Source organism: Cnephaeus nilssonii (genome assembly GCF_951640355.1).
Source record: "Cnephaeus nilssonii genome assembly, chromosome: 21".
In the NCBI taxonomy this organism is placed as follows: Eukaryota; Metazoa; Chordata; class Mammalia; order Chiroptera; family Vespertilionidae; genus Cnephaeus; species Cnephaeus nilssonii.
In genome coordinates this window covers 37,204,070-37,229,609 of record NC_137092.1, presented here as the reverse complement: position 1 = coordinate 37,229,609, position 25,540 = coordinate 37,204,070, and the positions used below count along the sequence as shown (strand labels likewise).

The 25,540-nt window shown below is 53.9% G+C and overlaps 1 protein-coding gene across 1 annotated transcript in view; it reads left to right on the top strand.

Annotated features, from left to right (window-relative positions):
- The window catches only part of VANGL2 (VANGL planar cell polarity protein 2), a 29,180-nt gene extending 4,264 nt beyond the window's left edge, over positions 1-24,916 (top strand). Inside the window, exons 2-8 of the mRNA XM_079762197.1 lie at positions 11,265-11,526; positions 11,673-11,793; positions 13,641-14,248; positions 15,048-15,184; positions 15,692-15,827; positions 20,302-20,533; positions 21,653-24,916. Of these exons, the coding sequence (XP_079618323.1) occupies positions 11,456-11,526; positions 11,673-11,793; positions 13,641-14,248; positions 15,048-15,184; positions 15,692-15,827; positions 20,302-20,533; positions 21,653-21,913 (1,566 nt within the window). The 5' untranslated portion in view covers positions 11,265-11,455 and the 3' untranslated portion in view covers positions 21,914-24,916. The remainder of the gene's footprint in view (positions 1-11,264; positions 11,527-11,672; positions 11,794-13,640; positions 14,249-15,047; positions 15,185-15,691; positions 15,828-20,301; positions 20,534-21,652) is intronic.
- The last annotated feature ends 624 nt before the right edge of the window (positions 24,917-25,540 follow it).

The window sequence follows — 25,540 nt, the reverse complement described above, 5'->3', positions numbered from 1 at the left end:
AGTCTGGGTGGAGAAGGGACTTTTACATATATATATATATATATATATATATATATATATATATATATATTGATTTCAGATAGGAAGGGAGAGGGAGAGAGAGATAGAAACATCAATGATGAGAGAGAACCATCCATCGGCTGCCTCTTGCACATCCCCTACTGGGGATTGAGCCCGCAACCCAGGTCACATGCCATGACTGGGGATTGAACTGAGACCTCCTGGTTTATGGGTCAGTGTTCAACCACTGAGCCACACTGGCCAGCAGGGATGGGACTTTTTAACTCACTCTTTCCTCTTTTCTGGGCAGCTCCCTTCTTATGCATCTATCCTCCTCCCCTCGGATTCCCATCTTCCTGTTCTACTGAGTGTCAACTTCCCATCTCTCTGAATTGACCTGACATTTCTCCTCTTACCCACTCCACGTGGGTAACCTCGTGCTACTGGGGTGGGGGGGCGGGCAGGCAGGTGTGAGAGGCCTGGGAGTGAATCCTACCCACACCTGCTTCCTGGCAGCACTCCCTTCTAAAGGTCTGACTTGGTGACCTGACTTGGGCAGCATCTGTCATGTCACCTTTTTGAGATCTGGAGAGAAATGAGGCAGCTCAGGGAGAATCTTTCCATTCCTTCCCCCCACCCTGCGAGGTACCCAGTAGGAGACAGAGGGCACTGGGGGGCGGGGCCCTTTGGAAATGAGGTCCTGCCGTGCGAGTCCAATGCCCCTGGCAAGGTTGGTAATTACAGATGTGACATCTGGGGAGGGCTTGGGAGAAGCGGGGTTGGATTCAGCAGAGCTGAGGATATCCTGGTAATCAGGGAGGGGCAGTGCGGGGGGAGAGTGGGAAGGAGCGGGGGGCTGGGGTGGGGCAGGGAGCTGGGGGCCCCTTCCTGGGCCGCTCCATACACAGCTGGGCTTGGTGCCTGTAGGAGAGTGGGCGGTGACGGAAGCACAGGCCCTGCCTCAGTGTAAGTGCAAGGAGGGAGGGGAGGGCCGAGGCTGGGGATCCAGGACCCCTGAGGAAAGAGGCAGAGAGAGGAAGAGGGCCTTTGGCTGCTCTCCTGGGCAGTGCCTGGCTCTGGTCTCAGAGAGGGCCTGTCACTTGGGGCCAACACTGTAGCCAAAGGTGATTCCTTGAATTCTGGGTGGGGATTTACTTCTCGCCATGAGGCTGGGGATTGGCCTTGCGCCCTCTTGAAGGATGATAGAGGAAGGAAATACCGTTTTATGGAACATCTGTTATGTGCCTGATTCTGTGATATTCCGTATACATTATTTTCTGGAAAACTCCTCTTAACCGTCCTAAGTAAGCACTGTTATCCCCACTTTACAGATAAGGAAACTGAGGTTTAGAGACGACGAGCCACTCATTAGGATCCCGTAGCTCCTCAGAGGCTGTGCCAGGCCTCGCTCACTTCATTGCTCTTCTGTTTCCCAACGTGCTCTTTCCCTCCTCCCTTACTCTCATTCCACTTAGGTCTGGTTTTGCTCATTATTGCCTTTAATCTTGAACTTGAATGATTCCCCTGTCTTCTGAAAAGCACACTTGAGTCCAGTTACCAGCCTGAGGAGTAGAGAAGCTGCCCCTGAGGCGGGGTGACCGGAGTCTCCTGGAGGAACGGGAGGAACACCTTGTTGTCACAAGCCTGGGGCGGGGCTGCCGCCCCGGGCAGAACATCTCCTGGGGCTGGCCTCTTCCTCTCTGCTGGGCCTCTTCACCTGGGGGGGCTCTAGCCACCACAGCCCAGGGCCTTGTTTGTGATGGGCAGGGGCCTGGCCCTCATTGCCTGCAGAGTTTTCCAGCCACCTCCTAACAGCATCCTGTACGGAGAGCTGCTCTCCAGTGAAAGCAAGGGTCTAAAGCAGTGGTTCTCAACCTTCCTAATGCCGCGACCCTTTAATACAGTTCCTCGTGTTGTGGTGACCCCCAACCATAAAATTATTTTCGTTGCTACTTCATAACTGTAATTTTGCTACTGTTACGAATCATAATGTAAATATCTGTGTTTTCCGATGGTCTTAGGCTAGCAGTTCTCAGGTCGCGACCCACAGGTTGAAAACCACTGCTGTAGAGCCTAAGACCATCGGAAAGCACAGATATTTATATTACGATTCATAACAGTAGCAAAATGACAGTTATGAAGTAGCAACGAAAATAATTTGATGGTTGGGGTCACCACAACATGAGGAACTGTATTAAAGGGTCGCGGCATTAGGAAGGTTGAGGACCCCTGGTCTAAAGGATACTGGTAGGAGGCTGCTGGAAAACTCTGCAGGCAGAGGGCCAGGCCCCTGGTCAGAAGAGAGATGATGTATTTGTGCATGGCTCTGGGGAGGGCTCTGGCTTTTTAGGGTAAGTGGGGGTTAGGAGGGAACAGGTGCTGAGCCTGAGGTGTGAATGCGGTAACTTAAAACACAACCACGTGTGAACAGAGACACTTGTTTTTTGTTGTTTTTTTTTTTTAAAATATATTTTATTGATTTTTTTTACAGAGAGCAAGGGAGAGGGATAGAGAGTTAGAAACATCGATCAGCTCCCTCCTGCACAGCTCCTACTGGGGATATGCCCGCAATCAAGGTACATGCCCTTGACCGCAATCGAACCTGGGACCCTTGAGTCCGCAGGCCGACGCTCTATCCACTGAGCCAAACAGGACAGGGCTGTTTGTTTGTTTTTGAATCACCTGCTTTATCCATAGAATGGAGGTGGCACATAGAAGGGGTGGGGGGTGTTGGGCTCCTCAGGAAGAGTGAAAACCTCCGGCGATGGGTTTGTCAGGGTGGTGGAGGTTGCTTGGTACTGGGCCTTTCAGCTGGCTTGATTTTCCTAGATAAGAGCTGGCTCAGTGTGAGGAGAAGGTTTTCAGAACGGGAAACTCAGGTGTGCCACCTGCACCCCCGTCACACTGTGTCTCCCACCCTGAGGCCCACCCTCCTGCTTTCGCCGTACAAACCAGCCCTCACTGCCAGTGGCCCCACGTCGCGGCTGTCTCCATCATATGCGGGCGGAGGGGTGGCTGACTCCCCCTCACCTACTGCGAGGCAGGGGCTCTCGGGGCCAGGGACTGCTGGGGCCTACCGAGTGTCTTAGGAAGAGAGGGAGGGAGCGTTTCTGTTTCCCCTGAGGTGGGGGTGGTGTGCATAGGAGGTTGGCCTGTGGGCCATCCCAGCTGGCTCACCTTCCGTGGTCCACCTTCTCTCGTCCCTGCAGACAATCCGAGCTCCCTGTTTTTTTTTTTTTTCTTGGCTCTTCCGTAACTTACCTGGTGGGCAGGTAGGGGCCAGCCGAGGGGGGAAGCATCTTGGAGCCTGGTGGGTGGGAATTGTGAGACCTGCCCATGGGTGAACGTTAAACAGCATCCAGGCATCTAGAAGCCCTGGTTCCCTTCTCACCAGCTCGGCCTCCCCCTGGGACATGTGCCAAAGGGATTACTCACCTTTGCTACTGCACACTCTTCCCCTGCCCACCTTCCGCTCCAGACTGACTGGGGATGGGTGTAGGGGAGGCTAGGGAATGGGGCTCAGGGGTGTGTGTGTGTGTGTGTGTGTGTGTGTGTGTGTGTGTGTGTCTACGCCCTTGTGTGTGCTTGCGTGTGGTGTTCTGGGGGGCAGAAACTTTGTGAGAGCTGGGGTGGGGGTAGGGGTGCCAGAGAAAGCAGAGCAGGTCTCTACAGAACCTGCCTGGCCAGGGCAGGTGGAGCTGGGCGGGGCAGGAGGAGCCCTTCCAGGTTTCAGAGGGGGAATGTGCCTGTGGGCGTGAGTGTGTGTCTGGGTTTAAGTGTGTCTGTGGACTTGGAGGGTGCCCAGCCTTAGATGGAGGGAGATTAAGGAAGTAGCTGGAGCGGGCTTGGCTCTGGCTTCCCGGACTCCTTCTCGGTGAGAACGCGAGCTCAGGTGTCCTGGCCAGGAGCCCAGCCTGCGGGCCCTCCCCGGCTCCCTGCCCTGGGGTCTGGTGGGGGGCAGCTCCAGAAACAGAGCCGCCTGGTGGCCCAAGCACAGCCTCGTCCTTGCTACTCAGGCCTGTGACGGGGAGGTTTCTGCCCCTTGCCTGGGGCTGTCAGGATGGTGAGCTCATGTCTGGGGCTGTCCTGGGAGAGCGCCTGGTGAGCAGGGCTGGAGCCGGGCACGCGGTGCCAGCTCCTGGGCTCCCTGGTCCGGCTCTTGCCTCCCCCTCAGCCCACTGAGATCCAGCTGTTCTCTCCGGCCTCCTGGGCGGCACTGTCCCCAGGGACACTGGGTCCTTTTTCAGGGGGCAGGACGGAGGAGTCGGGGCTGGCCCGGGCCCCCTCTGTGCCTTTGTGCTTTTTGTGGCCCGAGATGCAGCATGGGCCTCTTGGAATGGCGGCTTGTCCACGGCCTGAGGCTGGATGGGAAGGAAGGAAGGAAGGAACATCTGGACCCTCAGTTGGGAGTGGTGAATTGTAAGGGTAGGGGCTCTTTGGTCTTGGAGGTGTTGGCTTTGGCCTGTCTACTCTCTGCCCCTGTGGCCTGTCTACTCTCTGCCCCTTTGGCCTGTCTACTCTCTGCCCCTTTGTGTGGTGAGAAGAGGGGTTAGGGCAGGAGTCCGTGAGTTCTCTGTCCTGGCCCTACCGTCTTGGCGCTTCCAGAACAAGAAGGAGGCTCCTGAAGGGACCGGGACTCGCTCTGAGAAGAGCGCACACACCTCAGTCACCGCGTGTGAGGTCTTTCTAAACCAGTGATGGGCAACCTTTTGAGCTTGGTGTGTCAAACTTCGCCAAAAAACTGAGCATAACTCGGGTAGTGTGTCACTTTGAGGAAAAAACTAACTCCAAGACTCTAGTCGCAAATGTTTCATCCTCAGGAGCAGCAAATGTTTCATCCTCGGCATGCGGCTGCGTGTCATCAGAAATGGCTACGCGTGTCAGTGCTGACACGCGTGTCATAGGTTCGCTATCACTGTTCTAAACAATGGGAGCCAGAAGCGGGCTGCTCACACGTCATGGCCACGGGCTACCTACCTTCTTTCTCTGGGCCCCCGTTTTCTCTGTAAATCTCAGGTGATACCTCGAAGGCCTCTTCCAGCTTAGTGCTGGCACCTGCTGAACTGGGTCCGTCCAGGGTCTCCTCCTAAGGGAGGGGATTGAGGGGGAGCCGAGGAATGACAAGGGTACAGTCAGAGGTTTGGGTACCTCTCTGTCCTCCATGGGAGCCATGTTAGGGTCCCCCACATTGGACACCTTCCGCTCCCCACTGGTGTCTACAGGGCGGCCTGGATTGAGCTCACCGATGAGACTCGGAGAAGGGATGCCACTTAGGGAGAAGTGTGGCAAAGAGGAAAGACAAAGGGTCTGAGGGGGGACAGGTGTGACTTTGAGTCTCTGCTGTGCCTCACTCTGGCCTCGGGTGCTTTCTCTCTGAACAGACATCTAGCTCCGGAGCTCCTGGTGCCACCCAGGAAGGCGGGCATCCAGCTCTTGGGGTGGAGCTCACATTGGTATCCTTGCAAGTTGGGGCTGTGGAGGGGCAAGACTAGGGGCACCCACATGTCCACACCACTCGAGGGTTGCAGTGGGGAAGGGAGTGCAGGGCACAGGCAAAGACCCAGGCTCTTGTGTGGGAAGCAGAGGGCTTTCAGGGGCAGGGGTCCCTAGACTCCTCTGCGGGTGGCATCAGAAGAGGGGGCCACGGCCATCCTCCTGCATCCAGGCAGGACCGCCCTCCCCTTGTCCGGACTGAGGAGGGCCTCGGTTGAGAGCGGTCCTATCAGAGACCTGCCCTTTGGGAGGAACACTTTGGGCTTCTTGTCCTCCCCTTCCTCTACCCCGCGCCAGTGGTCCATTCTGAAACCAGCCCCCGCGCCTCCCCTGCTCTGCAGTCCCGTCCTTGGCGCAGATGAGGGGCAATCGCGATCGGCACCCCTTTCAGGGGCATGTTTGTGCCCTGTCCCCTCCCCTCTCCGCCCCACCTCTTCTTCTTTGGCCCCCACAGCACCTTCCCCAGCCCCGTCGTCCTCTCTGCCCTGCCTCCTTTCCCCATCCCAGGTCTGAAGGAGCTGGGACTGGGCAGTAGGGGGGCCCTGGACCAGAGCGGCCGAAGCGGGCGGTGACCACAGCTGCCTGCCCCTGGCCACCGGTCCCCCGCGTGTGCCCCACGTGGGGATGCCAGCAGCTGTGCCCAAGCCCGCTTCCCCCTGAGCTGCCCCTCCGAGCGGGGCGGTGGGGAAGGGTCTAGTCTTGGTCTGCATTTTGGCCAAGACCAGCCTCCCCCTCTCCCCTCCCCCTGAGGCCTCGCTTCTGCCTGTTGCCAGGTTCTGAGTGTATTTTTTTCCAGAGGCCTCCAATTGTTTCCCAAAGAAACCTGATCCCAGAGCTCAGACAAAAGCTGGGGCCGCCAGAGAAGAAACCCCATTCTCTCCCCCTTTGTCCCAAACACCCCCACCTCCATAACCTCCCTGATTTGGATACTGGGTATGGGTTCCTGGACCGGCTGCCATCACCTAGGCAACAGGGGGCTTTGGTTGCCATGGTGACCCATGTGGGAGAAGCTGGGCAGCTGGGACAAAAGCCCCCACACCCCCCCCCCAACCTTCCCCCCAATCCCCCTGAGATGATACTGAGACACATTCCATTAATTTTATTTCTGAAAGGCCTTTGGAGGGGAGAGGGGTCTCCTTTTTGTGACAGGCGCTCCCTCCCTCCCTCTCTCCTCCGTGGTCTCCTTTTAACCCCAGATAATCCATGGTTGGTTTGAGCGGAGGTCGGAGTTGAGTGTGTTTGTGTGTCTTGGGGGTGGGGACAAGGTGGAAAGCAATGGGACACATTCCCTTTTACAGCCCGCCACTCCCCTTCCCCCACCCGAGGCCCTCCCTGCCCCACACCAAGTCCCGCGCTTCCCTTCATTTCCACTTGTTGATCTCATCCAGCGATCCCTCCCCCACTCTCCTTCCTGGGAACGCTGCCCACTCTGGAGACCCTCCAAACCTCCGATTCCTGAGACTGATTATACCAGGGAAACTTCTGCCCTTCTGCTCACCCACCAGCCCTCTCCCAGCCTCTCCAGTGCTGGGATTACTTGAGGGTATTTGAGGGGACAGAAATGGTTCTCTGACATTCGGTTCATTTTCTGGCCCTTCTGATTGGCAAGGGAGGGTGGAGCCTGCTTTGGGAGGGGTGGGAGAAGCAGGCCAGGGGAGCCGGTTGTACGTAGGGTCTTTAATAAGTAGCTGGGAGAAGGGTAGGGCTCTGGGCTGAGCAGTTCAGAACAAAGGGCTGGGAGGGGACTGGCACTCTTGTCTGGTTTGAAATTTATCTGTGGGGGAAACACAATGGCATTAGCTTCCCTCCTGGTGTGTTTGAAGTGGTGGTTTTGGTCAGAGGGGTGTATGTGTGCGTGTGTTTGTGTGTGTGTGAGAGACTTCTTTATTTAGTCACACTCACACCGGGATTTCTTTATACCACCTATTTTCCAAGTCTCAGAGGAAGTGTCTGGGGATTGGAGTATGAGAGATCCTGGAGCCAGAGCATATTAATTGCTTACTTAATTACTAGCTGAGTAGCTTATAAAAGCACTGCTCTCACCCCCAGGATCCTCACAGCCACCCCATCCAGTATGTATTATTATTTTCCCTGTCTGCTGAGCCTGCCAGACTACAAAGCACAGAGCCGTAGCCTGCCCAGGGTCACAGAGCTAGGTTTTGAAGGCAGATCCTTGGGTGCAAATTCCAAACTTTTTTTTGCCAATGGCTGTGGCCAATGAGAGTGTCTGGATGTGGATGAGGAGATGGAGAGTCTGGTTTCTGGTGGCTCTGTACCTCAATGACAGTCCTTTTCCCCTTAATGTCTCCACCCACGTTGGTCTGTAACCCACTTTCTCTCTTTGAACCTCCTGGTGAAATTCCTTTTTTAGGAGGAGGACAAAGAATAGGCTGAACCAGGGTGGCTCAGTTGGTTGGGCGTTGTCCCGTGCACCAAAAGGTTGTGGGTTCGATTCCAAGACAAAGGCACATGCCCGAGTTGTGGCCTCGATTCCCTGTAGGGGGCGTGCAGGAGGCAGCCCATCAATGTTTTGCTGTTTCTCTCTCACATCAGTGTTTATCTCTCTCTCTCTCCCTCTCCCTTCCTCTCTCTCTCTAAAAATCAATACAAATATATATATATATATATTTAAAGAATAGGCTTAACCATAGCAAGAGAGAGGCAAGGGAGATATCTTAACTACAGGGTGGGGCAAAAGTAGGTTTACAGTTGTTCATGTGGAAAATAATACAATGATAATAAACAAGAATAAACTCTCTTTTGCGTACTCACAACTGTAAACATACTCTTGCTTCACGCTGTATGTTGAGGACTAATCCAGTAGAATGGGTTCTCAGGAGGCAGGTGGAAACTGCACACAGAGCGATGACCAAGGGCCCTGCTTGTGGTAAGGGTGTTTAGAAAGGTCGGGTTGGGTTAAGGCCTTACATCTCTGTCTCCAAGGCGTGTCTGTGTCACACACTTGCCTTGACATGGGGATGTGACAGACATCACCAGACCACGGAGTGCCTCCAGATAATTCGGTTAGGATCAATGAATGGGCTTAGCATTGATTTCATCTTCTGGCATGCATTGCCCTTTCCCTGAGAGTCAGAGGCATAATTGTTTACTAGGTGCGTGTCAGTGACTTGCTCGGTGCCCACGGGAGGGCGGTGGATACTGTTCCAGTCCCCGTTTGCAAGTTGGCGATGGTTTCACTTCATTGGGGAAAAGGTAGCAACTAAACAAAGCAAACTCATTTTTTTTTTAAAGCATTTCTCTCTCTCTTTTTTTAAAACACAAAGTATTTTTAAATATATTTTATTGATTTTTTACATAGAGGAAGGGAGAGGGATAGAGAGTTAGAAACATTGATGAGAAACATTGATCAAGCCGCCTCCTGCACACCCCTACTGGGGATGTGGCTGCAACCAGGGTACATGCCCTTGACCGGAATCGAACCTGGGCCTTGCAGTCCGGAACCTGGACCTTGCAGTCCGCAGGCCGACGCTCTATCCACTGAGCCAAACCGGTTAGGGCTAAAGCAAACTCATTTTAGTTCTGAACAGAATCAACCTCTCAGCAGCCCTTGAGCTGGCTGGTTTACTCCACCTTGGCTGCATGGAAGCCCACTCCTCTGGGCTCACCTTCTCAGCCCTTTGCCTGCTCCCTTTCCGCTGGACACATGTACATATTGGGGTTCTCAGGGACCTCTTACATAATTCCCTAGGTGACCCCATTCACTCCCATGATCTGGAAGCCCCAGCTTCTGAGCCCAGCTCCTCTGATACCAGCTGCCTCCTCCACTGCCTCGAAGGCCATGCACTCGGCACGCTGGAAATGGAGCGCAGCGTCTTCCCGGCCAGATTGCTTCCTCCACAGTCTTGCCTGCCCTCTAAGGGCACTGCCACCAACGCTTGCTCAGGCCAGAGGTCCCTGCTCCCCCTCAGCCAGTCCTCATTAGTCCTGTGGATGCTACCACCAACTCTGGGCTCAAGCATGACCATTTCTTACCTCGTTTGCCGCTCTGCCCATTCAAGCCTGCATGGCTGCAGGAGCTTCCATACTAACCTCCCTGTGTCTGCTCTGCCCCCTTTCCGTTCATGTCTGATAGCTCAAGTCCTTCGCAGCCTTCCCGCTGTTTAAAACAGCCCACGAGCTCTTCGCTGGGCCCACGGGGCCTGTGATAACCTGGCCCCTGCCTCTCCAGCTCCCATTTCCACTGCTCTCTCCCCTCCTCAGCTCCGCTGGTCTTTCCAGCTCCTTAAAACACAAACTACCGCTAGCTCCTCACTGCTGGCCCCCCCACAAATGATTCTCTGCTCCGTGGCTCCCCTTCCGCGCTGCCTGGTTAACTCCTGCTCTCCTTCAGGCTTACTATAGGTGTCATTTTCTCAGAAACACTTTCCAGAGCCACCCAATTTTTTATTTTAATTTTTAAATATATTTTATTGATTTTTTTACAGAGAGGAAGGGAGAAGGATAGAGAGTTAGAAACATCGATCAGCTGCCTCCTGAACACCTCCTACTGGGGTTGTGCCCGCAACCAAGGTACATGCCCTTGACGGGAATCGAACCTGGGGCCCTTCAGTCCTCAGACCGACACTCTATCCACTGAGCCAGACCGGTTAGGGCCAGAGCCACCCAGTTTAAAGTAGCCCCTCCTCCCCAGAGTTGTCTCTCATAGGTTCCTGGTCTTCTCCCTTCCTCAGTCTACAGTTAGTCATTTATACTCACCTGTTTTCCTGCTCAGGGTACACCTGCCCCACCAGACTGTAAACGCGGGGCCTGTTTCACCCCTGGATACCCACTGTGCATGGTTCTTCGTAGGTGCCCAAGAAAGAGCTGATGACTCAGCGAGTGAAGCTCAGGCATCAGCCCTCAGTGCGTGAGGATGATTGGTGGGGTCGGGTCAGACGATAGGATATTGGGTGCTTGAGTAGGTGGGGGTGGGCGGCGGGGCTTCTGAGAAGGGCTGGGGGCAGCTCTGAAGAAGGAGCAGGATTTGGGTGAGAGCTGGGCAAAGGTGGGAAGGAGAGGTCATTGTCCTCTGCAGAATTAGAATGTGCACGTGGAGGGGAAAGATGCTGCCCCTTAGCCCACAGATAGACAGATAAACTCACCATCTTGCTCACTTCAGGATGTTTGGCCTTTGGCTTCCCTGAACCCTCACTACTTGCCATCCCTCACCCCGCCTAGTACATACATGCACAAACACACAGACACTCAGCCTCCAGGGAAGCAGCCATCGTGACCTGGACCATAGCTATAGGCGTGTTTGATGTACATGCCGGGAGATGGTGTCACGAGAATAGCCATAGACAGCCCCCTGTGGGCAGACTGAGAAGCTGTGAGGCGGGGCCATGACTGCAGGTGGAGAAGAGGCCTGGGATAGTTCCTGGACTGAAGCCAGTTGATTCCTGATCTCTGGGTTGGTCTCCGTTGGTCCAGCCTGTTGGCCTGGCCAGCACTGCCCTCTCTGAGCCTCAGTTTCCCTGGCTGAGAATAGGGAAACATTGCCCTGGGTCTCCCCTGCAGGGTTGGGTCACTCTGGGAGGTCTCTGCTGGCATCTTCCTCCACCCTGAGCCCGTGGCACAATCTGGGGAGGGGCTCTTTCCAGGATGCGGGGCGGGAGGCACTGGGCGCCTGGATAGAGCAGGGACCTGGATGTTCGAGTCTCAGGCAGTGGCCGGGCTCTCAGCTTGCTGCGGCTGCCGTTCGGGGTGGTCTTCCTTTGTGCTGACCCCCCCACGGGACTTCCTGCCCCTAACTCGCTGCTTTCTCTCCCTAGGGGCCGTTGCTTGATTTTCTCCGAGACAAGCCCACCCGTCCAGCAAGATAGAGTCCCTCAGGGTGACGGTTGATTTCCTGAAGGTGCCCTTCGGCTTGAAGAAGCCGGTGCTGAAGGAGGTGGCTGTGGGGCCCCCCCAGAGGCCCCAGCCCGTGGCCCTGGAGCGCTACAAGGCGCGGCGTTCCGACGCCATGGACACCGAGTCCCAGTACTCGGGCTATTCCTACAAGTCGGGCCACTCCCGCAGCTCCCGCAAGCACAGGTGACACAGGCGCGGAGGGCGGTTGGGAGGCTCCGGCGGCGGGTATGCGGGGACGGGGGTGGGGGGTGGGGAGGTAGGGGTGGTTGTGAGGAGACCCAGGTCCTCCCCTTGACCTTCAGTGCCTGTTCCCCTGGCCTCTGCTGCAGGGACCGACGGGACCGACACCGCTCTAAGAGCCGAGATGGGAGCCGCGGGGATAAGTCGGTGACAATCCAGGCTCCAGGGGAGCCCCTGCTGGACAACGAGTCCACTCGCGGGGATGAGCGGGTGAGTGTCAGGGGGCTGAGGTGCAGGTTGGGTGTGTCCAGACTGACCCTTGGCGAAGCTGGAGGCCCACCAGAGGGGCGGGGCTGGAAGGCTGACCCAGCTCTGGAAAGGCCTGTGTGTGTGTGTGTGTGTGTGTGTCCATCCCAGGGTCAGACACTGTTTCAGTGGAATTGAGGGGATTTCAGTAGAAATCCCGCTGGAAGCAGCAGTGTCTTTATTCCTCATCCTCAGAGAGGTGGGGGTGACCTAGGCTGTGTAGGGGATTCCCTGGTTCCTCTGGCCAATGCTGGTCAGTCTGGCTCCTGGGAATCTAGAATAGGAGGGTGGCGGCTGGATGGGGCCTGGGGTATGGGCTGCCCGGGAGTTTTCTTTGAAGCCTTAAGGCGCGGGCCCTCTGGCACCCTCTGGTGTCGGTCTGTAGAACAGCATCGCCTGGGTGTTGGGTAAATGAGATGTGGGAGGAGTGGATGGAGAAAGGGGAGGGAGGAGCAGTGAGGCTGGGAAGAGTTCTCCAGGACACGGATACTCCTGCTCTAACCCCTGTGGCCCGCTGTGCTCACCTGCTAGGGAGGTCAGTGGCAGAACACGGTTCGAGAATAGGACAGAGCTAGGATGTGAGATGACTAGGTTGCCCGTGTCTCATTCCTCCTCTTTCTTCTTGAGAGCATCTTATGGGGCAGGGGATTCCCAGCCCCCCTTTATTATTCTCACAAGAACTTGTTGTGACTGACATTGGGACTTCCTGGATCTTGGGGACAGAGCAATACCAGATGCAAATGCTTTTTCTCCCTCTTCCGCAATCCTGTCTTCTCCCCGAGACTTGGCCTCCCGAGTTCTTGAAGTGACCCTGAGGTGTGGGCTCACCTGCTGTGGGGAGCGGTTCCCACGCCTTGGTCCTTGGGAAGGGCAGGCCATGTGCCTGGGTGAGGAGTGGACCCTGTCTCTTGAGCTGAAAGCGGTCAGTGCATCCACTTCCTCCTTTCAGGTCGGACTCTCCTCTTGTCCGTGGGAGAGGAGCCTCCTCAGTCTCTTAGGCACGGACTCTGCCAGGCAGGCCCCGGGTCTCCGCCGTGTCACCTACATCCCCGGTGGAGGATGTGACTCCGTACCCCGGGCTGTCCAGGCGTGGAGAGCATGGACACTGCTCCACTTACAGTCTTGGGCTCCTCTGTGAGATGGCATGTAGCCTCTTTAGAGAAGCAGCTTGAGTGGACCCCCCTCAGGAAGGCATCTGGGGGCCCCAGACTGTCCACCCCCTTGCCTCCCGGAAGAGGCAGCCCCTGTGCTGTGGGCATGGAGCTGGCCCAGCAGAGCTGGCTGGGCAGACCCCAGAGCCAGAGCGGTCCTAGTCTGACCATGTCCCCACACCTGCACTAATCACCCCCCTCCCCCTCCCCCTCCCCGCAGTGCCCCCTTTTCCTCACCACACTGCTTTTGTCAATCACTCCCTTTGAAGCCTCGAGTGGCTCTCAGTGCCCGGAGAATAGGCGTTACCTGCTTCGCCTGGCATTGCGGGTCTCCTGTCTGCTTTGTCCGATGAGTGTGACCTCAGGTCCCAGTCGCTGTCGAGCATCTCCCTTGGCATCTCTCTTGTGCCCTCTGCTCTGAGGGTCCTCTGTGCATGTGCAGTTTTTGCTGCCCTGCTGACCAGTGTGAAGAGCCCCCAGGCCCAGGTCTCAGGTGTCCTCTTCCTGCAGAGGCCCGGCGTGGACGCAGGGCGCTCGGTCCCTCTGATGGCTTCATCCTGGCTGACTACCCTCTCTTCTTCCTCCCTCTCCTCTCCCACGCTTCCCTCCGTCCTTCTCCCCGCGCCCTCTCCCCCGTGCTCCTCGCCCCCATGGCCGCAGGATGACAACTGGGGGGAAACGACCACGGTAGTCACAGGGACTTCAGAGCACAGCATCTCCCACGATGACCTCACGCGGATCGCCAAGGACATGGAGGACAGCGTCCCGCTGGACTGCTCCCGCCACCTGGGGGTGGCTGCTGGCACCACGCTGGCGCTGCTCTCCTTCCTCACGCCGCTGGCCTTCCTGCTGCTGCCCCCGCTGCTGTGGCGGGAGGAGCTGGAGCCCTGTGGGACCGCCTGCGAGGGCCTCTTCATCTCCGTGGCCTTCAAGCTGCTCATCCTGCTGCTGGGCAGCTGGGCCCTGTTCTTCCGCCGCCCCAAGGCCTCGCTGCCCCGCGTCTTCGTGCTGCGTGCCCTGCTCATGGTGCTTGTCTTCCTGCTCGTGGTCTCCTACTGGCTCTTCTACGGGGTGCGCATCCTGGACGCGCGGGAGCGCAGCTACCAGGGCGTGGTGCAGTTCGCCGTGTCGCTGGTGGACGCCCTGCTCTTCGTGCACTACCTGGCCGTGGTCCTGCTGGAGCTGCGCCAGCTGCAGCCTCAGTTCACGCTCAAGGTCGTGCGCTCCACTGACGGGGCCAGCCGCTTCTACAACGTGGGCCATCTCAGGTAGGAGCGCCTGGGAGCAGGCAGCGGGGCCTGGGGCGGAGGCTGCGGGGACCGCGGGGCAGGGCAGCGTGACGATGGGGCCGGAGATGCTGGGCTGGGAGGGCCGTGTGGGGAGAAGTTCAGCACTTTGCACGCAGCGTGTGTGTGTGTGTGTGTGTGTGTGTGTGTGTGTGTGTGAGAGAGACAGTGTCTGGGGCTTGATGCGCAGGGTCCTGAGACAGGAGGGGGTGAACGGATGAACAGACAATCAGAGATCTTGGAGCGGGGTGGGCCCAAGAGGCGAAAGCTGTGGCACAAACAGGCTTTTGGGGAGTCACCGTACTATTTCTTTCTTGGAGGCACAGCCTCTTGTGATCACAGGGTGAGTGGTCACTGAGATGAGTGGCCAGAGGAGGGACCCTCAGAGCCAAAGATAAGGAGGAAAGCTCTTCAGCCCTCCCCACCCACGCTGTGGGCAGGACGCTCCCAGACCATGCAGAGTGTCAGGAGCACTTCCTGATCCTCTAGGGAATCTTGGGGGCGGGAATCCTGAAAGGGATGAGTGACCCTTGGCTGGGGACCCAGGCCCAATGCCCTTTCTCCCCTGGGCTTCAGTACGGCAGGGAAGGACTAGGAGGCCCAGCCCTGGGGAAGGCGTGGGAACCCGGTAAGTAGACCTCAGGCCCTGAGCCAGGCTTCTCGGAAGCAGCTTGTCCCTGTCCCGTGTCCTTTCCTGCCCTACCAACCTGCCCTGATGTCTCCCTTCCCCTACGCCCCTTGTCTGTCCCTGCTCCCTTCCCCTCCTGTGTCTCCCCCACAGCATCCAACGCGTGGCAGTGTGGATCCTGGAGAAGTATTACCATGACTTTCCCGTCTACAACCCTGCCCTTCTCAACCTGCCCAAGTCCGTCCTGGCCAAGAAAGTCTCTGGCTTCAAGGTGTATTCCCTCGGAGAGGGTGAGCGGCCCTGCTCCTCAGCCCTCCTCGTCTCCTCCCAAGCAGGACTCCAAACCACCTCCGCCCTGTTTCTCTCGCCCCCCTCCTTCCCTTGCTTCCTCCTTTCCTCGGCCCTTGTCCCAGACTCTTCTGTTCTGTCCTTTGCCTTGACTCCAGGTGGCTGGTCTTAGCTGCTGATCCTACTTGCTGTCCCTTTATGCCATGGTGTACCCCCCAGTCTGGCTCCTCTGCGTCTGCTCATCTGCCCTGGTCCTAAGCCCTCGGCTCTCTGAGCTCCAGAACCTCCTGCACTGGCGAGGAACATGTGCAGAGCTTCTGCCTCCAGTGCCACCTTGTTTCCTGTGGGTCTGTCCCAGAAGTGGCCACAAGGGTTGGGAACAGGAAGTATTGTTGGGGGCGGTCACAGCTTCCTCAGATGTGTCAGATTGCTGTCTCCAGACTTCCTGCAGCGAGAAGCAAGGCCATGCTCCCACGTGACCATCCCCTTTCTCTCCTGCTCCTGTGCAGAAAACAGCACCAACAATTCCACGGGCCAGTCCCGGGCTGTGATCGCCGCGGCAGCCCGGAGGCGGGACAACAGCCACAATGAGTACTACTACGAGGAGGCAGAGCACGAGCGGAGGGTGCGCAAGCGGAGGGCCAGGTAGGTCCCTGGGGGGCAGTAGGTGTGGGTGGGCTCAGGAGAGGAAGACCGTCAGGTTTCTGTAACTGTTGGAAATAGACAAGTGAGCAATGATAAGGGTGAGGGTGTTATGTTCGTGTTCTGTTGTTGCCAAAGCCAATCACTATGAAGGCAGCTCAGTAAAAACAACACACATTTATTCCCTCACGGTCCCTGTGTCAGGTGGGGTTCATTGGACCTCCATTCAGGTCTCACAGGCTGAAATTTGAGCCTGGGTTGTCTGCCAGGCTCACTGGTTGCTGGCAGAACCTTGTCACCTGGCAACTCACAACATGCAGTTTGCTGTCTTCTTGAGGGGCTCTCTAGCCCGAAAAAAACTGCTTTGAAAGGGCTCACATAAGATCAGGTCCATCATAACAATCTCGTATTTTACTTATTTATTTTCAGATGATAGGTGAATCTCTTTTTAAATTTATTTTATTATTGAGAGTATTACCCATCTCTCACCCATCCCAGGCCTTCACCTGTTTATTGTCTGTGTCCATGGGCTACGACTAATTTGTACTTCTCAATCCCTTCACCTTTTTCACTCATTCTCCCAACTGCCTCCCACTTGGCAACCTTCAGAATGTTCTCTGTATCTGTGAGTCTGTTTCTGTTCTGCTTGTTTGTTTATTTTTATTTATTTATTTTTGAATTTTATTTTTATTGATTTCAAAGAGGAAGGGAGAGAAAGATAGAAACATCAATGATGAGAGAGAATCATTGATCGGCTGCCCGCCCCCTACTGGGAATTGAGCCTGCAACCTGGGCATGTGCCCTTGACTGGAATTGAACCTGGGACCCTTCAGTCCGCAGGCCAATGCTCTATCCACTGAGCAAACCCAGCTAGGGCTGTTTATTTTGATTTTTAGATTCAATTGTTGATAGATATGTATTTATTACCATTTTATTGTTCAAAGTTTATCTTTTTTTTCTTCTTCTTCTTAAAAAAGACCCTTTAACATTTCATGTAATCCTGGTTTGGTGGTGATGAATTCCTTTAACTTTTTATTGTCTGGGAAGCTCTTTATCTGACCTTCAAGTCTAAATGATAACTTTGCTGGGTAGAGTAATCTTGATTATAGGGCCTTGCTTTTTATCACTTTGAATATTTCTTGCCTCTCCTTCTGCCTTGCAAAGTTTCTGTTGAGAAATCAACTGACAGTCATATGGGTGCTCCCTTGTAGGTAACTTACTGCTTTTCTCTTGCTGCTTTTATGATTCTCTTTGTCTTTAATATTTGGCATTTTAATTATGATGTGTCTTGGTGTGGGCCTCTTTGGGTTCATCTTGTTTGGGACTTTCTGCACTTCCTGGACTTGTATGTCTGTTTCCTTCACCAGGTTAGAGAAGTTTTCTGTCGTTGTTTTTTTAAATAGGTTTCAATTTCTTGCTCCCTCTCTTCTCCTTCCGGCACCCCCATGATGCGAATGCTGATACACTTGAAGTTGTCCCAGAGGCTCCTTACACTATCTTTATATTTTTGGATTTTTTTTCTTTTTGCTGTTCTTTTTTTAAAAAATATGTTTTTATTGATTTCAGAGAGGAAGAGAGAGATAAAAACATCAATGATGAGAGAGAATCATCAATTGGCTGCCTCCTGCATACTCCTCACTGGGGATCGAGCCTGCAACCTGGGCATTTTCTCTGACCGGGAATCAAACTGAGACCTCCTGGTTCATGGGTCAATGCTCAAATTCTGAGCCACACTGGCTGGGCTCCCTCCTGATAGTAAACCACCACATGTGAGTGTGGCACCAGCCGGTTCCTTGATTCTGCCGCGAGTCTCCGTCCCTTCTACCAGTCTTGATGTGCTTCTTCTTTAATTCCCTAGTTGTGGGATTTCCATTCAGCTAGATTTCAGGTGGTTCTGAATGATGGTTGTTCTGTATTTTAGTTGTAATTTTGATGTGGCAGTGAGTATCCTGTTTATCTATGTTTCCATATTGACTGATCATCGGTCCAATCTCGTATTATTATTTTTTAAAATATTGTCTATTGATTTTTTTTTAGAAAGAGAGGAAGGAGAGGGATAGATAGAGAGATAAAAACATGGATGAGAGAGAAACATCATTGATTGGCTGCCTCCTGCATGCCCCATATGGAGGATCAAGCCCACAACTGAGCATGTGCCCTGACTGGGAATCAAACCGGTGACCTCTTGGTTCATGGGTCGATGCTCAACCACTGAACCACACCCGCTGGACCCAATGTTGTATTTTAAAGTCAGCTGATTTGGCACTTTAATTTTATCCTCAAAATGTGCTGATGTTATTGAATCATCGGGAGTGGGAACCTGGCAGAGGTGGATGGAGACGTCTTTGAATTCCACCTACCACAGTGGGCCAGGGAGCCAGTGAAAGGATGTGACCCTCCCCTGTGACAGCAGGGACTGAGGCTGATGAGATCTCCTACCAGCAGATCTTGAAAGCTTGCTCAGCAGATGGTACATTTTTACCTGCAAAAATGAGGGTCTAGTGCCAAATCTTGGTAAATTCATAAAGGCTGTCCTCACTGCTGCCTTTTTCCCATTCACATTATTATGTGAAATACTTTAAAAAAATATATATTTTATTAATTTTTTTACAGAGAGGAAGGGAGAGGGATAGAGAGTTAGAAACATCGATGAGAGAGAAACATCGATCAGCTGCCTCTTGCACACCCCCTACTGGGGATGTGCCCACAACCAAGGTGCATGCCCTTGACCGAAATCAAACCGGGGACCCTTCAGTCCGCAGGCCGACACTCTATCCACTGAGCCAAACCGGTTAGGCTTATTATGTGAATTTAAGTCACACCTGAAGAATCTTTCTTGCTGCCAACTGCTGTCAGGTCCCTCCTGGGTCTGTCGGGATTTCTACAGGGAGGAGCAGAAGGTCTCAGGCCCCTCCTCCCACGCGATCTCCAGGTCTCAAGGGAGGAAGGTAGCGCTTAGCCTGTCCTCCCACAAACCTGGTGTCCTCTGCACTAGATCAGAGATCATCAACCCCATTTCTGCAGCATCCCAGTGTGCTTGCAGTTGTCGTAGAAGGCGCCGTCATGGAAGGAAACCAGAGATGTCCCCTGCTCCCTTACCTTCTGCCTTGCCTAAGGTCTTTGGGTCTTCTCCACGGCCACCACCAAAGGGACCCTTTCCTTCCCCATTACCTGGGGTGTAAGCAGAGGAGAACTTTTCCCCTTGGTTCACCTGAGACAAGAGGATCATTTCCAAAGGAACTTGACTGAGACAATTAGGAGAAGCGAAAGAATAAACAGAGGGACTGTCGATGTACACAGAGAACCTGTCGGGGTGCACAGGTTTACTTAGCCCAAGATCCTGTTCTAAGCTATTTGAAGGGCTTCTGAATATTGGTGTTGGTGTGTGTCTCTCTCTGCTTTTAATGTAAATTGGCTTATTTTTCCTGTTCCTCTTTAACACTGTTTCTTTCCTTTTTTTTTTTTTTTTAATATTTTTATTGATTTCAGAAAGGAAGGGAGAAAGATAGAAACATCAATGATGAGCAAGAAACATCATCGATTGGCTGCCTCCTGCCTGCCCCATACTGGGGATCAAGCCCACAACCTGGGCATGTGCCCTGACTGGGAATCGAACCCATGACCTCCTGGTTCATAGGTCGATGCTCAACCACTGAGCCACACCAGCCAGGCAACACTGTGTTTCTGAGATTCACTGATGTTGCCTACAATATGCAACGTGTGCCATCCTCTCTTTGCAGAGTAGTTCATTGAATACACACAACATCCTAACCGATATTTGGATTATAGCCCTCTTCCTAATTTTTTTCGTTTTGTTGGATAAGTAATATCTTATTTACATTTTAAATATCTCTAATTACTAGCAAGTGATTAATTCATAGATTTTTTTTAGCCTTTTAGGCCTCTTGCGAATTGTTTGTTCATCTCCTTTGCCCATTTTTCTGTAGTGTTTGGCCTTTTTCTTCTTGATTTGTAGCAAATTCTTTGCATTCCCCCCATCCTCTGCCCCAGGAGATGTTCATTAATGTTGTCCATGCTGTCGTGGTTGAATAGAAATCTGTCGTTTTGGTGTAGTTGTATCTATAAACCCGCTCCCCCTCCCCCCATGAAGTGTGATTTGAGCATCTCATTTAAGAAGGCTTTTCTTAGCATTTGCTGCAATGCTGGTCTTTCCCATAGCACAGTTCTCCGTTGTCTCTCTGGGTTTGACATTCGAATGCTCTCTGAGTCCCTGGGCTGTGCTCACTGAGCTCTATAGCTGTTTCCTGTCCCCAGTGGGGACAATCCCTCCCCCTCCCTCAACAGCATATGCTTATGTGAATACACATAGTCCCCAAAGCCCAGCCCTCGGCTGCACATGGGTTCCTATTGCTTCCTCAAGAGCACCAAGGCCTGAGCTTGTTGTGGCTGCTGGAGGGCTGGGGCCGGGGGGAAGGTGAGAGGTGGGCGTCTGCTCCAGACCCCTCCTGTCCCCCAGGCTTGTGGTGGCGGTGGAGGAGGCCTTCACTCACATTAAGCGGCTGCAGGAAGAGGAGCAGAAGAACCCCAGGGAGGTGATGGACCCCCGGGAGGCAGCCCAGGCCATCTTCGCATCCATGGCCCGAGCCATGCAGAAGTACCTCCGGACCACCAAGCAGCAGCCTTACCACACCATGGAGAGCATCCTGCAGCACCTGGAATTCTGCATCACACACGACATGACGCCCAAGGTGAGCCTGCTCCTCCCAGCATCCTCTGCTTCCTCCAGTGCTGGCCCCTTCTTTCCAGCTCTCTTTCCCATATTCTCTCACTTCTTTCTTTACTTTCCATTTCTCTCTCTCTCTCTCTCTCTCTCTCTCTCTCTCTCTCTCTCTCTCTCCCCCTCCCCTTCCCCCAACCTTCTTATAGTCTCCTCTCATTTCTACCCCATCCACCCATCTCTGCATGGGCTAAAGTTCTTAGTGGTGAGGAGAAGGGAGAGCTTTGGGACTATTTGGGGAAAGGCTGAGACCTGTTTCTCATCTCAAGAAAAGCGCTGAAATTTCCAGATCTAAAATCCCACATTCACCCCTTCACTTCCAGCAGATTTATTTATTTTATTTTATTATTATTTTTTAAAATATATTTTATTGATTTTTTACAGAGAGGAAGAGAGAGGGAGAGAGAGTTAGAAACATCGATGAGAGAGAAACATCGATCAGCTGCCTCCTGCACACCCCCTACTGGGGATGTGCCCGCAACCAAGGTACATGCCCTTGACCGGAATCGAACCTGGGACCCTTCAGTCCGCAGGCCGACGCTCTATCCACTGAGCCAAACCGGTTTCGGCAGCAGATTTATTTTTGTTGTTGTTGTTCTCTTTGAACCATTTTGAGCCATTACCCACCCCTCCCCTCTTTGCCCACTTCCTAGTCTTGCTTCCCCTGAGCCATCCTTGGTGCATGGGTGACGAAAGACACTGCACTTTAACCAGGACACCTCCAGCTTTCTGCTGGTGCAGGCCTGCTCGACACTAACCATGGCAGCTGGGTGGAGAGGAAGGAGGAAGGCGGGAAGGCTTGCCCGGATCATCCCATGGTGTAAGCGGGGAGAGCAGAGCACCGTGTTAGGAGAGCTGAGGTCCAGTCCCGACCCTGCTGAGCCACATCACCTCTGTGGGCTCCCACTTCCTCGTTTATAAAGCAAGGGTCTGACACAGACAATCTCAGCCTTCCTGCCGCTATGACATTCTGAGACCAAGTGCCCAGTGAGCGGGGCCTGCTGGCCGCCTTCGGAAGTGGAGCCCCAGGGTATGCAGGGTGGCGGGTGGCTGGGAGAGCTTCTGACGCGGCTCCTTCTCCCCTTCTCAGGCCTTCCTGGAGCGGTACCTGGCAGCCGGACCGACCATCCAGTACCACAAGGAACGCTGGCTGGCCAAACAGTGGACTCTGGTGAGCGAGGAGCCGGTGACCAACGGCCTTAAGGATGGCATTGTTTTCCTCTTAAAACGCCAGGACTTCAGCCTGGTGGTCAGCACCAAGAAGGTTCCATTCTTCAAACTCTCCGAGGAATTTGTGGACCCCAAGTCGCACAAGTTTGTCATGAGGCTGCAGTCTGAGACCTCGGTGTGAACTGTGTCACGGCAGTGGGCGCGGGAGACGGGCTCCTGGGCGCTGGGGAGGGTCGGGCGCGCAGGCCCAGCCCCTTTCCTGCAGCCCTCGCCCGCTCGTGTGTTTTTTTGTGTTTTTTTTTTTTTACTTGAATTAACTTACCCCTCCCCTGTCCCCTCCCCTCTTCCTCAGTCACCCCAGGTGAACCTGGAGAGACCATCCTGCTGTCATCAGGACCTGGGACGTGCCCTCTTTGCCCCCCTCACTTTGGTACCTTCCCAGGCCCTGCAGGAGTCAGTGCCTCTCCCCCGCCCTCTCCTCTCCCCGGATGACTGTCTTTTCTGAAAGTGCACAGGGCTCTCCTGAGCCCCCACTCTCGAACCCAGGTTCTCGTGGCTGTTCTTTCCAGCGGCTCCTGACAGGGTGCCTCTGGGGGACACAGACATGACTGCAGAGAACCATGGTGCCAAACTCCTCCAGGGCAGCAGCTTCCTGAGACCTCCAGATGGCAGGCGATCCGCCCCTCCTGCTGCTCACTCACCTGCAACAGATCCTGAGTTCTTGGGGCAAGGGCATGCCTGTGTGCTCCCCCAGCGCCCCAAAGTTAGGGGTCCCCCGCCAGAATGATTTGCTTCCAGCTGTTAGAGCCTCCCGCATCCAGCCATACATATTCAGGGCAAGGGAAGATCCCGTCTTGACCCTGAAATCTCCACCGTCTGCTTCTGACCTGTGTGGTCACACGTGACCACGGGCAAACTGAGACAGAAACCATCTGTGACCTCCTTTCCTGGGTCCCCTCTTCTTATGGGTCTTTCCTGGGTAGCCCCTGAGGGAAGGGCAGGAGAGATCCCTGCCCCCCCTCCACTGTGAACATCTCAGTGGGCCAGGTTCCCCTTCCCAGCACAGGATGACATGGAGACTCCTGCACAGAATTAATTGCCTGTGGGCCCCAACCCCACCCCGGTGGTCTTAGGCAAACATTGTTCTTTCTTTCACCAGCCACCTCCAGTTTCGATGTCTCTTCCTTCAGCTCCGGAGACCTGTTGTCTCATCTCTTTCTTGGGGGGAGCCAGCAGCTCCTCCTTGTCCCCTGCCTTAAGTCCACCTCTTTGTCTCAGGGGTCTCTCTTCCTTGGCTGGCCAGGGTCCCCTCCTCCCTCTGCCTGGTTCTCTGGGCTCTGGTCTCCCTCTGTATTGGGGTGAAGGACCAGGATTGCTGCCTTTTGTGGGTATGTAGCCCCTTACCCCATTTAGCTCTTACCGTCTTTGCACCCAATCTGAATTCTTGAGAATTTCCATCTCATTTTGAGCAAAATGTGCTGGCCCTCTAATACATAGATTCAGTGTAAATCTGAGCCTTGAAACCATGTAGTTTTTAGCCAGGGGGTGGGGTGGGGGGAGGGTAGAACTGGGACGCATCCAGATACCTCCAGCCAGGACCCACGTGGCAGACCTTTAAGGTGGCTGGGCTGGAGGGTGCCTCTGGGTCTTACCCTCTGAATAAATCACAGTGTCCCTTACAGGCCCATCTTTCCCCGGAAAACTCACTGGCTGTTGCCTTGCAGAGAGCAGCTTGGGGTCAGATCCCCCAGGGATGTCTCAGCAGGGAGGCATCCTCTCTGGCCGTCCTGGGCTTGGTGGAGCCTAGCGACTGGTGTTTCTCCTGCTGTCCTTTCTGGAAAAGCACATCTGCCCTCCCCCCGCCCCCCCACCCACCACCACTTACTAAGCAAGGGCTCTTCAGCCAGGGCTGACCTTAGGCAGGGCCCGGAAGTCCGCCTCCCGCTGGGGCTGTGGGTTTGTGGATAGACCTGAGGGAAGGACGTCCTCTCCTGGGGGTACTGGGAAGGTGTCTTTCCTTCCGGTTTTGGAGGAGCCCCTCTGGGTCACATTTCTAAATACCTCGCTATCCTGGGAAACGGGGCCTGGATGGTGACTGGGGTCATTGCCGCCGTGGGCAGGAGTGGGACATGTGGTTTGAGGATTGAGTTGGAGAGGGAGACGATTGGGGGGGTCTTCGTTGCTGCCCTGGGTTAGGGGCAGGGAGTGTTTATTTTAAGAACCTGCCATGTGTTGAATCACTGTGATTTCTTCATTCCTTTTTCCTAAAGCAAAAAGAACCCCACCCCCGCCCCCCCCAGCTCTCCGTATAAGCACTAAGGGCCGCGACTGAGAATGATAGTGTTTTGGTCCTTTGCGTCAGAACTGTGGTATCTTTATCTTCTTTGATTATTATTATTATTTTTTAAAATGTCAGGATGAATTGTCAAGTGTGTGGCTGTGTGTCCTTTCTTCTCCTCTGTGGGAGGCTGTCTTCATGCTGTGAATTGCTGTGGGGCGTGCAGCTGACTAAGTCCCTCTGAGCAGCGTCCTTCCCGTCTCCGGTCCCGTCACTCATTCTTCCCTGTGGGGGCGTGCCCACCTCCGCCCCCACCCCCAGGGGATGCCGTGGCTGGGTCTTTCTTTCTGGACTTCATGGCATCCTGTGCAGCCCCTTCACACCTCCTAGGCGTTCCTTTCCATCACTTTGGCCCCCGTCCCTCCATACCAGGACACTGTGCCTCACTCCTTCACCTACCTCGCCACTCTGCGGCTGTCCCCATCGGTCCCTTTCCTTACTCTTCGTGATCTGTTTATTTCCCTGTAATCTCTCATGTTTCTTCCCATCCCCCACCATTTCAGCCCTTCATTTCTCCCCCCCACCACCCCCCCATGTCAAATTCCTTTTACAAACCCTGCATTGTGCTTGTCATCAAGCATCGGAGACATTAGGTCCCTGACCGTCTCAGCTCAAACATCCATTTCCCAGAGTTTGTGCTGCTTCTCTGTCTGTCAGTCTGTCTTCTCATTCCTCGGCTCTCCCCACGGGCAGCATCTGCTGATGGACTTGGTCCTGGTGTGTGATTGTTGTGATTCGTTCTGTGCGCGAAGGAAGGGGGCTTTTTGAATCCCTTCCAAGTGAGATTGTAAATGTAGAATTTTCTACTGTTGGATCTAGATTTTTTTCTTTTTTCCTTTTTTTTTTGGGGGTGGGTGGGCGTGGGAGGGTTACAGAACTGAGACCTTGTGCATGCATGTAGAAAATTGTAAAATGTAAATTTTTTTTAATATATAAAATGCTTGTTTTTACAGTTTGCAGTGAATCTAAACATTATGGCAGTTTTAGGGATTTTTTTTTTCTTAACATAGGAACTAAAACTGTACAAACTTTTTTTAAAAATATAAAATAAAGACATTTGACTTTTGTGGGGGCATTTTGTTGTTTTTCTTTTTTTATAGAGAGCAAAGAGGGTCAGGCAAGAGTGGATATATGTGCTCCTTGTTAGGGAACGGGTAGGCCAGGAGGGGGCATTGTGAGTTCATTGTCACTCCATTGTTCCTCAGATGAAGGAACAGGAAATTGCCTATTCTGAGAAGAGACAGATGGGGATGGGTGGATGGTTGTTAACATAGGGAGGAAGGAAAGATCCATAAGAATTTCAGGGAATAATTTATTTTAGTCAACAGTGATGAAAAATCCCTGAAGTATATGTCTTATTTCTAAATATCTTATTTCTACCATTATCTCTTAAGTCTTTCAGGCACTGCACGAAAGAAAGTATAGCAATAGTCATTAATTAAACTAGAGGCCCGGTGCATGAAATTCATG